General features: G+C 41.8%; 1 protein-coding gene across 14 annotated transcripts in view; it reads right to left on the bottom strand.

Moving 5' to 3' along the window:
• TENM1 (teneurin transmembrane protein 1) overlaps window positions 1-16,035 on the bottom strand; it is a 395,160-nt gene that overhangs the window by 77,600 nt on the left and 301,525 nt on the right. For all 14 annotated transcript variants that reach the window (XM_081180104.1, XM_081180105.1, XM_081180115.1 and 11 more), the window contains 2 exons: window positions 7,876-8,125; window positions 4,623-4,643 (listed from right to left, as the gene is read on the bottom strand). In XM_081180104.1, the coding sequence (XP_081036230.1) occupies window positions 4,623-4,643; window positions 7,876-8,125 (271 nt within the window). The remainder of the gene's footprint in view (window positions 1-4,622; window positions 4,644-7,875; window positions 8,126-16,035) is intronic.

The raw sequence follows: 16,035 nt of genomic DNA, 5'->3' as shown, positions 1-16,035 counted from the left end.
AAGTTAAGAGTGATAACTTTTACGAGCTTACATTGATGCTTAACTTCTTCAATGATATCACCCGCATTTTTGCCAATATGTAAGTTTATACTGCTGTCAAGGGAGTTCTGATAGAGGGTCAGGTAGAATATTGAACTTCCATAATGAAGAATTATTAGAAGAAGCATGTGGAATTAAGAATTTGTTAATTAGAGATGGCTGCTGCAATGTATCTATTATCATCCATTGCCAACACAGTGTCCTTATAGTTGCTGACTACAAGTTAGTTTGGTTCAGGGCAGACATTGGTCACATTACTTGACCAAGAAGACAAAACTGAGCAATGCAATAAGAGAGTGATTCTGAAGGAAAAGGGGCAGAAATAAAATGAGGGATCAAGAGAAGTCACAGGATTCCACTCTAAATCATGCAAAAATAGGTAGCTCTTGTTGGTAGATGAATTAGCTCCTCTCATTAGGGTGGTAGCCAAGTATTAGGTCTTTTTAATGGAGAATTGTGTGCCCTCTACGTGACATTAATTTTTTTTGGGGGGGAGGGAGGAAACTTCTAAAACTAATTCATTGAAATACACTCATTTAGATTCCATGCACTTGTAGCCCCTGCTCCCAGCATCACTAATGACCTTAGAAGTTACTAGCTTGATTCCATCAGATTAATCATATCAGAAAGCCAATTAAGACAGCCAGGTATGGCTGCATTGGTTGTCCAAAAATTGTACACTCCTCCCAATAGCAGCCTGTGTGGTGGGACAATGTCAAATATAGGGATGTCATAGACTTTCAGTGGGAATTACCGATGTTCGCTTATTCATCCCATATCCAGAACAGAAATAACATAATAAAGCATAATATATAATTAATTACAGTGGTGCCCCACAAGACGAATGCCTCGCAAGACGAAAAACCCGCTAGACGAAAGGGTTTTCCGTTTTTCGATGTGCTTCGCAAGACGAATTTCCCTATGGGCTTGCTTCACAAAACGAAAAAGTCTTGCGAGTCTTGCGATTTCCCCCCTTTCCCCCCCTTTTTCTAAGCCGCTAAGCCGCTAATAGCCGCTAAGCCTTTAATAGCTGCTAAACCGCTAATAGCGCTAATCTGCTAAGCCGCTAATAGGATTGCTTCGCAAGACGAAAAAACCGCTAGATGAAGAGACTCGCGGAACGGATTAATTTCGTCTTGCGAGGCACCACTGTACATACATTTCTGACACAATGGACAGCTAAGACGAATAATGTAGTTTTTGCCCAAAGCCTAACTGCAGCGGAACAGAAATAGCACTGCATGTGATGTACTTGGGGTAGAACAGAGACTGATGCCTTCTTCTATCCCTAGTCAAAGAGCTGCCACACCTGAGACAGGTGTTGCAAGAGCTTACCTGGACGGGGCAGGAGTGAGGGCAGAATTTACCAGACTCCAAAATACATATATATCCTTCTAATTTAGGTATGAATTCAGAAGCTACCGAAACACTATGTACATAGCATTTTTAAATAGCGTTCCCTCATAATTACCTCTTTATTTAAGCCAGTTGTGACAAATCGAGTCCATCCTTAAAGAGGGCATGTATTGCGGTGAGACCTGGAAACCGACACCCTGTCTTGTGGGTGGGTACGAGGTCCCTCGTAGCTGGGTGTAATCTGACCAATGGGACGCAGTCTAAATGGTTCGAGGGACCTATTTATGCCCATGCACGTGACCCAGAGCTTCCTCTTTCGGTGCGTGCATTCGGAACACCCACCCACCTCTCCCTACTTTTAGGCTGTTGTGCTTGATCTTGCTATGCCGTTGTCTGTCGTCTGCCATTGGGACAGGGGCACGGCAGGAATTTCCCCCACTTGGCTGATTGGCTGTTGCCATTTGGGTTTCGCCTACTACGTAGCAAATTGTCACAACTTGTAAGGTTGCGGATAGTCTCTGGTTCAGGTGATAGGGATGGGAAAACACTCTCGCCATCCCTATGTGAAGGGTATTCCGTTAAAGGAATCCAGGGACTCAATGGTTTGGTCAACCCCTGAGAGGGGACTGTGCCCGTGCCTGAGTCCAGGGGGACATTTGGGTGGCAGAGATAGCCTGTTCCCAGCTTTCCGCTTATCCAGGCGTTCATCCTTGGCTGACCTGTGCTGGAACCCTGGGTCAGCACTACCTGCATGGCAGGGAGCTAGTCACTTTCTGTAATCAATAAGGTTGTGGCCTAAATTCTGCCAAAAACCAAAACCAAAATTTGAGTCAAGTGTGAATTTATTTAGGGGGGAAGTTTCTGGGTCTGAACATGCAATGCAGTTTGGCAAATAAGTACGGTAATTATTGCTTATAATCAATACACAGCATCACTTTTGGGGGCAGCAATTTGACAAGCAACTTAACTATGGACAGAAGCAATTTTTAAAAATAATGACCACACTTTGGAAATTCTGTTGCAGAAGAGAATTAAACATTTTGTTAACAAATAGCATATGGGGAAAAATGTACCCTCCCCCTTTCAATTTAAGGCTTAATGCACTTTTGAAAAACAAAAAAGCAAATGGAAAATATTATTATAGCAAATTGTATGCATGCAGGACATTTTAATGTTAAGCGTTGGTTGCAAAAGATAACAAAGATAATTTGATACAAAAGTGTATTTACTTATCTATTAAATTTCTACCTTGCCTGATCATTTACTTAAGCCCCTAGAATGAGGTTCAATTAAAAATACGCACTTAAACCACAAACAAAAATAAAGCAATAGTAACCCTTTAGATTATTATCTTTTTCAAAAACAAAGCTGTAATCTTACCAACAAATTAGAGGGGTAGCCACGATCCTGTGGGCACCTTCCTACAATCCTATGAATGTCTACCCAGAAGTAGGTACATGTAAAAGGTAAAGGACAACTAGACTATTGGGTGAGGAGCTCATCTTGCTTCAGGCTGAGGGACCTGGTGTCTGTCCACAGACAGCTTTCCGGGTCATGTGGCCAACATGACTAAATCACTTCTGGCATAATGGGACACTGTGACAAGTGTCAGAGTGCATGGAAACGCTGTTTACCTTCCTGCCACAGCGGTACCTATTTATCTACTCACACTTGTATGCTTTTGAACTGCTAGGTTGGCAGAAGTAAGTCACACTTGATGGAGCTTACCCCCAAGCAAGTGTGACTGCTGTCCTAAACACACTTGGGAGCAAGTTTCATTGAACTCAGTGGAGCTTACTTCTGAGTAGTCATAGGACTGCGGTGAAACAGATTTTCTTTCCATACCACAAACTTTCAAGGCTGAGAAGTTTTGAGAACGTATCTTCACATGGTGAACTATATAGAGACCTTTTCACATTTTTTCATATGTAGTTTATATCTGTGATGGCAGTAGAGTGGGGCCACGTTTTTAGCGTTACCTCCACTTTTGCATCTTCTTCCTGCAACAACCACATGTTGAAAAATTTCAATTTGCAAGCAGCTGCTGGTATTTTGGGGGGGGGGGATCCATGCAACTGAGGCACCCAGTTGCACAGGTGCCATAATGGCATGCAGCCCCTACACACAGGCAGGTAGATACTTATGTGTTGAAATTTATCTGCAGCCAAACTGGTACAACAATTGAAAATGCCATTCCTGCCCAATTGCCTTCTGAAATAAAAAGTGTCTGGCCAGTTTCCAAACACTGGAATGTTGAGCTTCCTTGAGAAGAGCTTCCTTTCTCATGCTCAGGAGAAGCCTGCCTTTGATGCCCCACAGAGCTGGGCCAGGCTGCCTCCCGCAACCTGCTTTGCACCACTGGTCCCACCCAATCTTTGGTCCAAGGCAGTGCTTCTGCTAGTAGCCTATACATGCATGTTCCTCTATTTCCTACCACATGCTGCATAAAATGTATACAGGAATATAAACACCTCCCCCTTTCTTTGATAAAGTTGCCTCAAGTACTCCTGATGTCTGGATCACTTAAGAAAGGAAGACCTCAGGACCATGTCAAAAATTCAACACAAGGATCATTTGTCCAGCTATTGTCCATGTAGATAACACATAATGCACATTTAGCTATTATTAACAGGCAGTGTCCTTCCTCAGGACCCCAGGCCACATCTCTCATGGGCCAAGCCCAAAGCCTTATTGAGTGCTAATGCCTGGCTGGAATGTGTTCTTGAATTGGAGTAATGCCTCTTGCTTGTCGGGATAGAGCAATGTGTGGGTGTGTATAGAAAACTGGCTGTTGTGTGATAATCATATCCATTGCCCTGCCTACTTCTTGCCTCCAGCTCTGACCACTACTGGCATGTGGTTTCCACAAGTCTACCCCCAAGAAAATGTGGCTGTCAGCCTGAAAGGCTTCTCCACTTCTGCTGTAAGATGAAGGCATTATTATAGTGTAAATCACTCGTGGAGAAAGTGTCCGGGTAAAGTCTTGTGTATCAGGGGTGCCCCATTAAAAGCTGTATTTTTCATGCATTTATTTATATCCTATCTTTTGGCCAGATAAACCGCTGAACTGGAACCATTATGAAGGGGAATGCCCGGATACTAAACTTGTAACGTTTCTATAAATATTCTGTACAAAGCTAACCATATACAAAGAGCTTTGTGTTAATTCAGGATCTGGAAACCAAATTCCTATCAAAGACCCTATCGCTCCTCTCCAGTTTTCTTACCTGTGTCTTGTGTCTCTGTTCCTTCAACGGCATATTCGTGCGGGTACCACACAAAAAAGAAAATAAAACAGAAATTATTAGTGTGGATTAGAAAAGTAAACAAATTGTTAGTAAGTAGCAAAAGGTGCTGATTAATGTTTATTTAGATCAAGTTGTATGCTAACTACCATACAGACCATAGAAGCCATATGACATACATGACATGATGAGACAATATGTGTTTGGGCAGTGGGAGATGGAGGGGAGGAAGTAAAGGATGCTGTTTTATGAGGGTGTAGATTCGGGGTGGGGGGTGGGTCTCAGGGCTGAGGGGCCAAATGTGGTCCTCTGCTCCTCAAAACTGGCTCCAGATCACATCCTCTTTCCTCACTAGTCCTGCTTCAAAGCCTGAGTGTTTTCATCTGGCTGCAGCATGTCCTGGAATTCGAATAATACCTTATTCTGGATAGCAGAGAAGGGCTTGTGAATATTTGTTTTAAAACCAGACTACTATACAAAAGGTAAAATTTACATTTGTTGTTCCACCCAGTTTTGCTTCTGGCCCTGCCCATCACAGGCATGTGGCCCCAAGGGAGGTTGTTGTTGTTTAGTCATTTAGTCATGTCCGACTCTTCATGACCCCATGGACCAGAGCACGCCAGGCACTCGTCTTCCACTGCCTTCCGCAGTTTGGTCAAGCTCATGTTAGTAGCTTCTGGGAATTATTTTAAAACTTAGGGCATGCTCACACTTCTGCTTCCCCATTGCTTTCCTCCAGGAAAACCTGACCCTTACCACTGAACCAGAATGAACATAAATTGAGTTTTCCATGGACTGATGTTTGCTCTGCTTCTAGGTGAAGGAAAAGCAAAGTGCGGACAAGCCCATATCTGATGCAACATGGTAACATTACAATTCTAACACAGGTGCAAGCGTTTGCCTATGGTATAGTCTGGGGCAGCCTTTAGTATAGTTTTTGATGGATGGTGATGATTGCTAATTCAGGGACTTGGGTCCAATTCTCAACATGCTTTCTTGAACTATCCTATTATGTTTTCTCGGCAGATAAATTAGAATGCATTATTACAGCAGTTGGGCAACTATACTTTGCTAAACTGATTGCTCTCTAATAGTCAGGGATTACAGGGTTATGTTTCCTGAGTGGGAGCTAATGATTCAAAGTTTCCCCCCCCCCCTCCTGAACAGGCATTTTACCTACAAGGTAGGGTCTGCGGTGGGTGGAAAAGGAGTTTTGAAGTTTGAACTGAGAAAGAACTGACGGCTTGAGTTTGTGGCATCTAAGGTTGGGCTGCAATAGCCTTTTTGGAGCTATTCAGAAATGTAAAATGTGGAAGGAATGGACTATGGGCATTCCATGTGCCTTTTTCTTTTCTTTAAATATAAATATAAAGGTAAAGGTAAAGGTAAAGGGACCCCTGACCATTAGGTCCAGTTATGGCCGACTCTGGGGTTGCGGCGCTCATCTCGCTTTACTGGCCAAGGGAGCCAGCGTACAGCTTCCGGGTCATGTGGCCAGCATGACTAAGCTGCTTCTGGAGAACCAGAGCAGTGCACGGAAACGCCGTTTACCTTCCCGCCGGAGCGGTACCTATTTATCTACTTGCACTTTGACGTGCTTTCAAAATGCTAGCTTGGCAGGAGCAGGGACCGAGCAACGGGAGCTCACCCTGTCACGGGGATTCGAACCGCCGACCTTCTGATTGGCAAGTCCTAAGCTCTGTGGTTTAACCCACAGCGCCACCCGCGTCCCTTCCTTTCTTTAAATATATAATTTATTTATCACAGTCATTTTACACACATCCATTAAGTTCCTGAATGGAACAAAAATTACTATAAGAACATAAGAAGAGCCTGCTGGATCAGGCCAATGGCCCATCTAGCCCAGCATTCTGTTTTCACAGGGGCCAACGAGACGCCTTTGGGAAGCCTGCAAGCAGGACCACAACACTCTCCCTCCTGTGGTTTCAAAGACCTGGTGTTCAGAAGTATACTGACTCTGCCAACAGATACATTTGCATTGTAAGAGAAAGCTGTGCTAACATTACATGACAGTCTATCCCCATTTCTTCATTCCCAAGTTATCTTTTAATATATTGCATTACTGGTCTCCAGCTTCCCACTCTTTTCTTTGTAATTTCTATATTTTTAAAACATTATTGTCAATTTCACAATTTGCCATCTGTTCCTATAAGCTTGCAACGCATTCTCTCTTCCTTGCCTTCTGGCTACTTTTCTATGTTTTTGAGAGCATGATTCTCACTAGTGTTAAATTATGCAGCATTTGAATACTATGATTTCTTGGCGTCTCTGAATTATCCACATTGATCAATGATTCACACTGTTTAAACAGTCGCAAATCATTTATTTCATTTGTGATTGATATTACTGAATTAAAAAAACAACAACAACCCACCTCTGGGCTTCCACCATATATGTATAAAGTCCCTTTTTATTTCTTTGCAAAATGTACATTTACCGTTATCTGTCCCTCCTACCCACCCTACTTTTCTAAGGTGACCCATGCCATTTCCCTTGAAATTCCTCTCTGTTGAGAAATTAGAACCCAACCACTCCCTGTAAGGGAACACACACACACAAAAAAAATACATTCTCATACCTTCCTACGTTATTTCCATTTTATCATCCACTTTTGTTTTATTTCTCCACGAGGCTTTTTGAAGTGTTAATATTGAACATTCAAACAAAAAGGCTACAGCACTTTCAGGGCATGTAGGGAAAGGGGAAGTGCTCAGCACTACCTGCATACACAGCATGCACACTAAGCAATGTCACTGTCTCATAAATGCGGGAGCTGCTAACATCTAACAGTATGTGTGATCTGAAAAACAGGAGGGGCAAAGCAAACCCCATCTATTCCTTAGTGGCACCCATGAAGGAGATATTGTACATATTACTATCAGTAGTGGATAGTGTGGTGGGTCGGAGGCACTTACCTGACCTCCTAGCTGGTGAGTTGCTGCCGCTTACTTGGAGGGGGAGAGGCTGTGGAGAGGTCAGTGTGGTGCAAACGCATCAGCAGTCAACCCATTTCACCTGTACCACACCACCCTCCCCACCTCATTCTACCCCCGTAAGCGGCAGCAACTCACCAGGTAGGTCAGCTATGCACCTCTGCCCATCACACTGTCTGCCAATGATTGATATTAGTGTAGCACATTTTGGGGGGGGGGTTCTCTATATCTTTGCTTTCCAATATGAATTAATTCTTTTTAAGCACTCCGAAGTTTCCTACCTTAGTTCAAGGATGCTAATAGAGTTTCCTGAAGGAAGGAGCCTCCGAACAAAATTGAAGTCTCCAATGTATATGCTGCCATCAGTACCAGAGGCCAAGGCGACAGGTGCAAAGAGTTTACTGCTGTGAGATGGACCATTGCAGTTGGCACAGGAAACACTCCTCTGGTGCCCATTGCCCATGACAGTTGAGATTACTGGGGGCTGCTGGGAGATGAATATGTTCTCTCCATTTCCTTTGTGGACAATACCTGGTTTAAAAACACAAGCACATAATAAGCACATGCCATTGCACACAGTATTTTGTCCAGTTCTGTTCACATTGAACACAATGTAAGCTTTTTATTTGCAGTGTATTAATATGATCCTACCTATAAACTTTGTTAAAATAGCTTTCACTGGTAAATATTTCTAAAATGAGACACATGCAAAATCATGGAAGATCCTAGTGATCTTGTTGCTCCAAATTCTTTAAACTTTGAATAGCTGGGCTTCACATTTCGCCATCTCATTATAACCTTTACATCAACATGCATCATGCCTTCTTAAGAACGGCACCATGATGTAATTAAACAATGTAAGGCCACATATATGTTTATTTTCACCCTTAGATACTACTTCTGAAAAATGTTCTAAAGGTCTCTAGAAGGTACAAGTGGCCCTGAATCAAAAGGATAAGAAAAAAACCCCGCTTATTTTAGTGCATGTTGAGCTTGATAAATAATGTGAAAAGATACTGTGATGGATTTCAGAAGGAGTGTATTAATTTTGTTTTTTCAAGGATGAGCAATGTGTCCCTCATAGAATAACAACATTCCAAGGAAGAGACCAATCTAGCCTCATCAGTCAACCAGAGAAGCGGCAGCTCTAAGGAGCCTGCTTCCACTCTCCCTGCCAGATTTTTTAAAACTAAGAAATGATTTTTGTAATGAACAGCCAGTGCCAAAGTTTCCTTTCTTCGTTCTCCCCCCATCCCCTTTCATTCTGTGTTTTTTCTTTCAAATTCTGAAGACCATTTTATTATCTATTGGTCTGGGGAACCTTTTTTGCAGTTAAAGAGAGGGTGTTCGAATATTGAAAAGACTGCCTCCTTCCCTATAGAACCTCTTGGGTGCTGAGATTGGTGGAGGGGACCCTCTTGGTACTTCCTCGTCCCTTAGAGCTTTTTTGGCGGAAGGGGGCAGTGGCAGCCCCCAGAGGTGTGTCTTGCACCTTCATTACACAGCTTCCAGAGAATGCTGAAAACACACTTCTGTACTCTGGCTTTTGACACTTGAAGTGTATATTTTTAAGGACCGACCTTCTTTTTATGATTTTGTTTTAATCTGTTTTTAATATTGTGTTTTATACTGTTACCCACCCTAGGACATTAGGGTGAAGGGCAGAATAATAATAATAATAATAATAATAATAATAATAATAATAATACACCCTCATTTTGGCTAACATCTCTAAGAACACCAACCAGAAGCAAGCTAGGAAAGTAAACTCCTTACAGGAACAGGTCTTGAGGGAGGAGGAAATGGAGAAGGAAATTTTTCCTGCAAACCCATGATGTCTTAACCCCCCTATATTAGAAACCAAGGGCTCGCCAGGACCTCTTTGAAGGAAATATGAGGTTTGGGGTCTCTGAGAGTACTCATAAATTGACTGCTCTGATCCATGGGAGATTTGAGACCAAGGAGGATACTACAAATAAATGAAGAGCCTTAACTGAAAATGGTGAGAAAAGCTTCTAAAATTCTTTGTAAAGCACACCGGAGTTCTATAGGATGCTCAATTCCACATTCTGGACGCTGTTTTATCAAGTTTATAAATATATATGAAAATAAATGAAAAACAAGACACAAAAACCTCCCCCAGATTTCTCTAGAAGATAACTAGCTGTAGTTCTTAAACTTGAATCCAGAAAGATGAAAGAAAGAAAGAAAGAAAGAAAGAAAGAAAGAAAGAAAGAAAGGAGCAATATTTTATGAACAACAAGGGACAAGCTTGCTTTATTTCTCCTTGGATTTTGGGGTGCATTTGGAAGAGCAAATTGGCAATGTGCCAGGATTCTTAATGCACACAAACGCCTTCTCCCTTGGCAGTTAAAATCCACTGAAATGACAGGAGCAGTTGGCCTCTGTCTATGGCTAAATATGTAAAGGCAATCCTTCATCTTTCTCCCACAAGTAACAATATATAATTAGGACCCCAGAGACCTTTGTACTTTAAAGCACAAATCAAAATAGTTATTTTTGACATGCTCAAATAATAGTCAATGCTTTCACTAAACAGGTTCCCTAGGATGAAGCCAGAGTTTTACTGTATCTGTAAATTCAAAAAATGACAAATTAGAAAGGATTGTACTTGTTCCATTAAGATTCATAGCCTAATCCATCTCAAAGGTCTCAGGCAGGTAATGAAGAGGTGGGCGGGTGCGCATGTGATCCAACACCATCAGAAAATGCAACAAAATCTCATTATATTAAAAATCATAGTTGAAAAAGTCCCAGCCCTTGCCACCTTATCTGTGAAATCTGAATACCAGCTCAAAAAGTAGGCTTTCCAGTGCTTTTTTTCTGGAGGGACGCAGGGGTACGCATACCCCTAAACATTTTGTGAATCTTTGTACTTTTGTCCATTTACTGTATTTATTTTCCCCAATTCGAACTATAAAATTGTGATTTTCTTGAGTCAAAATGAGAGTATCCTTAAACTTTTTTTTTAATAGAAAAATCACTGAGACAGGGTCTCTTCCAACTCTACAATTCTGTGAAATCATAGATGGGCGCCTTTGGCCTGATTCTGTGAAACCTCCCATTTCTAAAGGACTCAGCTACTAAACTCTTTCCATGAATAAAACTGGGGCCAGCCCTATCATTGGGAAAGGGCAAGGTGTTTGATTCAGGCAGTTGAGTGTGGGTGCCACGATATGGCAACAAAGTGTTATTTATTTAATTTACTATTGTTGCAGTTTTACTGACAGGAAAGGGGTTGAGGTGCTTGTGAAATTTTCTGCCTCAGGTGCCAAAATAAGTTTTGCAGGCCATGGTTATTATTTTGCCGATCCATTTCAGGCAGCAAAATGTCTGGTGTCTGCCTTGGAGATAATAGTCCATTCAGGCAATCATTACAAACTTCTTTCTGAAGCTGTGAATCCAGGGTAGCTAGTGCTCACTTAGACTGGTAGGGTAGAAGGCAAGAAGCCCAACAGTAGCTGAAGCCTGAGTCCGGGCAGGGTGGCACTTCCTGTTTCACCTCAAGTGGTGAAATAGGATGTGTTGCCCCTAGAAAGCAGACTGAGGTAGGTGCAGCAGTGCATCTTTCATAATAATGGACCAGCCTCCACTGACGTGAATGCTTGCTCCTCCTCTAGTTCCTCGTCTCCCCACTCCTGCCACATGCTGACTTCACCATTGAGACCCTGGCTAGTATTATCAGGATCCCCCATTACGTATGAACCAGGGACCTTAATTGACCAGGACAGCAACCCAGAATGTGATCTATGAGACAAGACAAATGTATCACAGAAGCTCCATTTTTCTATTTTACAATGGAAGGGGATTAAGCAGCTGATTTTAGTCAGAACAGCAGGACTAGGAAAGGGTGGTGTTTAACCTTGAACCTCTCCCTCCCTATTTAGTTCCCCCAATCAAAATCCCACTCCCCCAACCCTGAAGCTGATATTAGCCCTGCTAGGGAACCAAATACAGGGACAATAAAAGTAACATGTATTTTTCTCCCCAGCGGGGATAATAGGAGATTTACATTCTGAAAACAGTGCTGGGGAAAATGTTTAAACATCTTGTCTCCCAGCACTGCTGCTTCAATCAAATATTGGTGGCCCCCAACCAGCGGCTTTCTGCTAAAAATAGATGTTTTGGGAGATCTGATCTTCTCTGTCTTGGGTAGTTTGGTATTAAAGCCCTGCCTGGACAATGCTTTGCACAGAAACCCCTTAGATCCACTAGATTATCCTTAAAATGGTATTAATTCTTTTATCATGCCCACCAAAAGGGAGAATTTTGAACCTCTGCAGCCAGATCACGTTGAATTTCTTAGCTGAAAAGCTGCTTTTTGATCTGAGACTTAGCCCGAGTTGGGCACACAGAACATCACAGAAAATCCACATTGTTGCGTGAGGGTATTCATTTTATTTCTCACCCCAAATTTAAGCTTTTACAAACTTGCTCCAAGAATAGGGATGCGAGGAGCCTTCCTGTAATATATTGACAGATATGCTAGCCTGGCCAGAACACTTAACAGAAAAGTTAGCTATGTGATTATTGGAATGGTAAGATTTTCTGATTCACTAGCTACTCACAGTTCTTTAAAAGGCTTCTTCAACTATTATCTGATGACTTTGCAAAACTATTTTTGTCCTTGCATTTGGCCAATAAATTGTGATCTACTTCTAACCGTGATTTCCTACCTACGGTCTGCAAGCTGCCTTGAGGTCCCCCCCCCCCAAAGTCGTGAATATAAATACACAACCAACTTACTAATTCACTTGTCTTGTAGAATTTGTATTCTAACCTAGATGGATTTTTTAATTAAAAAATATATACAAATGCTTCTTGTAACAAGCAGATAACAACAGCTATTATAGATGCACACCAACCACAAGATTCACTTCAGATCTCAAATCTGTGCTTTGGAAAGCAGTCTGCCTCTGTCTGAGGTGTTTCACAGGCTACTCAATTCAGCTCAGGGTCTGTTTAACCTACTTCGTTTCCCTTTCCATCCACTATATGTAAGTATTTTAAGTGGCATAGAGTGCCTTATACCAGCTTTGGCTGGTAGCTCAACAGGATAGGGATAACCTGGCTTCAGTTGTGCATGCTTAGGTTACCTCCAAGTCCAACTGCTACAATTCAATTTACGTTGGGCTGAGTTTGAAGATGATTCAGAAACTACAGCTAGTATAGAATGCAGCTGATAGATTGTTAATTCACTCTGAGGAGTGAGTATAGACCACTGATTCTGGCCTGATTGGTTTCTCGGCATGATTCAAAGTGCTGGTTTTGACTTTTAAAAAACCTTTTGTGGGTCAGACCCTGGTGCTGAGACCCTGGGCTTCTCATTCAGGGTCCTTCTTTGAGTGCAACCTTCAAGACAGGTCCAGAGGATGGTGATGAGAGAACAGGTCTTCCCTGTAGCAGCCTCCTGCTTGTGGATTGTTCTTCCCAAGGAGGCCTGCTTGGCACCAACTCTGTCATCGTTTTTGCACTGGGCAAAAATGTTTTTGCTTTCCCCAGAATTGGGCAGAATCAGTAATATGATTGCACTGTTAAGTCTGTTTTTAACATGTTTATGTAGCTGCATTTTTTATTTGGCTGTATATTACTTGGAAACTTTTTTTTTAGCAGGAAAAGATACATAAATTCAATAAACCTAGCTGAACCCACCCAACGCTTGCACATGAGAATCAGCAGAATTTAGGACTTCCGGGTTAGCGCCTCCGGCAACGGCGGATTTCCTCTGATCAGGAGGAATCCGCTCCGTGGAAATCAGGGTCTGGACCGCCACGGTGAGGCGGAGACCCATTAAAAACCACAGGCGGGAGAAGCCTGTGGACGTGGGATTCGGCTGGCACCTTTTGCGCCTCCCCTACTCGCGGGGAAACCCGGTTTCGGGAATCCGGAGCGACGTGGGGTGAGGGGCGCGGTGCTTCAAATCGACTGCTTCTTTCACGGAGTGAAGCCGCATTGCTGTTGCCGGAGAGCGCTGACTTTTTCCTGTGGACAATTGGATTCTAAACAACTACCCGTGAGTAGAACGGAAAATTGGATCTCTAAACTTAATTTGGCATAGAAATGGGAAGGTTTCAAACAGGAAGTCCGCCTTCCTCTTTTGTAAATAGATTGAAGCAAAGACGTCGCAAGCTAAAGCCTGGAAAGTCTTTTGTAAAGGATTAAATCTCCATCGGTTAAAATTACTAAACCCCCTTGGAAGCAGGAGAAGAGGGGGGAAATTCTAGATCGTTTAAGCCTGCAGGAGAGAGAGTGAAGAAAGATAAATCACCACCGTTTCGAATCTGGGAACGGGCTGCCAGTAAGATCAACGTTTTGGGAAAGTTCATTGACTGTGAATAAAACGTATGTTGACAGATAGTTAAATAAGAGAAATATATTGTTTCCATTGTTTCCTTTTGCATTTAAAAAGGAGTAAAAAAAGTAACTGAAAATCGAAACTAATTCTGTCGCTGGATCTGCATTTGATGGATACAAAGAGAAATTGTTTCCCCTAGAGGGAGCTTTTGAAACTGTTGCAGGAGTGGAGCTGGGGAATTTTCCAGCTGCAGAGATTAAAGAGCGTGAGAATCAGAGTCTGAGCTTGGACAAGAATGTTGACAGAAGAAGCCTTAGTGATTGCATTTTGCAAGACAAGTGCTTTATTGGAACAGCTTCATGAGAAGACGGATGTGTGGATTAATAAAATTGACAATTTGGGACAAAAAATGACTGAGTTGGGACAAAAAGGGAATATCTATACAGAAATTACCCAGGAATTGACCCAGGAATCTGTTTTGACATGGCAAGCTGTGGAGAAGACGAAGGAGAAAGTTGTTGTTGAACCTCAAGTAATTCAAGTGGAGAGAGCCCCGGCCTCACAGAGGCAATTTGATGATCATAAGCTGTTGCCCTTTATGATCGAATCTAGAGAAAGTCAGATTTGGTTGGATGGAGCTCTGCTTGGATTGGAGAAGGAAAGTTGGATAGATCTTCCAATGCAGGGATGCTCTGGCCTTTGGGATCTGGATTTGGGTCAGGGGGAGAGTGGCGCTCTGAAATATCTATTGGACTTTAGCTCCGACCATGGAGAATGGGCTGACCCGTCGAGAAGGAATAAAGACATTGTTAGGTTGGAGTTTCCCTGAGATCTACTCCTCAGTGACAAAGGAAGGAAATTAAGAACAAGATCAGCAGAAGATAAAGTAAAGTGTATGTATAAATATGAAGAAGATCTGCAGAAGGGACATGGAAGAGAGTTAAGAGCCTCGGACAGAAGGTCACCAGGTTGATGGACCATATGGTATTGATAGAAAGGACTGACAGAATCCGGGACCAGGGTGAAGAGACGGTGGAAGAAGATTGGAAAAAAAGTTTAAAAAAAATATTTAGAGAAATGTTACAAAATTAATGAGTGTTAGAAAAATGTTGGAATGAAATTATATGGCTTTAGTAGAAATGTTATAAGGAGTTAAGTATAAATAAGTTTTAGGGTTTTAATGGTAAGGTAAGGTTAAAATAAATTAAGATAATTAAATGACAGAAAACAGTGAAAGCTGGAAAGGATTTGCTGAAATAATTAATAACTAGAACACAAAAAGGGAGGTGTGAGGAGGTCGATGATACAAGTTAATGAAAGATAAAGATATGGAAATATTGGATGTGTTTTTAACTTTTTTTGCTTTTGTTTTTGTTTTGATGTATTGTGTCTTTTGCTTTTTTATATGTATTGTAATGTATTGATTTGTATTGTCTATCTTCTCTCTTTCTTTTTTACTTTTTTCTTTAATTCTTAAACTTTTAATAATTTTTTTATAAAAAAGAATCAGCAGAATTTAAATTTGATTTTAGTTAAAAGTGGTTTGCATGTGTGTGGACAGGGATGCATTAATAAATGAATGATAATCATCATAGGGAATGTTGGGAAAGGATTTTTGGGATCATAACTGCCAGGAAGATGCAGCTAAGAAGCTGAGAGAACTGTGTTTGAATAGGGGTGGAGGGAAAGGCTTGTGTCCCTGTTATAGTATTTCTGATGCTATTATTATCATCATTGCAGTGCAGAATGACATTTGTTACCATTTTGCCCTAGCAAATGCATCCCAGCAGAACAAATTCTCTAGTATAATTAATAGCTTCAAACTTTTGAAGAAGTTCATGAATGAAAAGTCACTCAAATCTGCATGCCTTTCAATTCCCCACACGTCACATTGTGGCCTGAACTGCAGATTTGATTTTTTTTTAAAAGGTTGAACACTCACCATATGTGTGTGTGTGTGTTCATATTCAGTGGCTCAAACTGATGAGAACCTGCTCTTGAGAATTTAGCTGAGATCAAGTGGTACATTATTTTTTGACCTTTCACCTAATTAAGTTTGAGAGTACACGCTTTGCTTCATCCTACTAGTGCTCAGATTATTGGAGGAAGGTCAGGAGAAGTCCCT

This window comes from Podarcis bocagei (assembly GCF_964188305.1).
Source record: "Podarcis bocagei genome assembly, chromosome: Z".
NCBI classification, from domain to species: Eukaryota; Metazoa; Chordata; class Lepidosauria; order Squamata; family Lacertidae; genus Podarcis; species Podarcis bocagei.
Note: the sequence above shows the minus strand (reverse complement) of the source record. Positions and strands in the feature narration are given on the sequence as shown.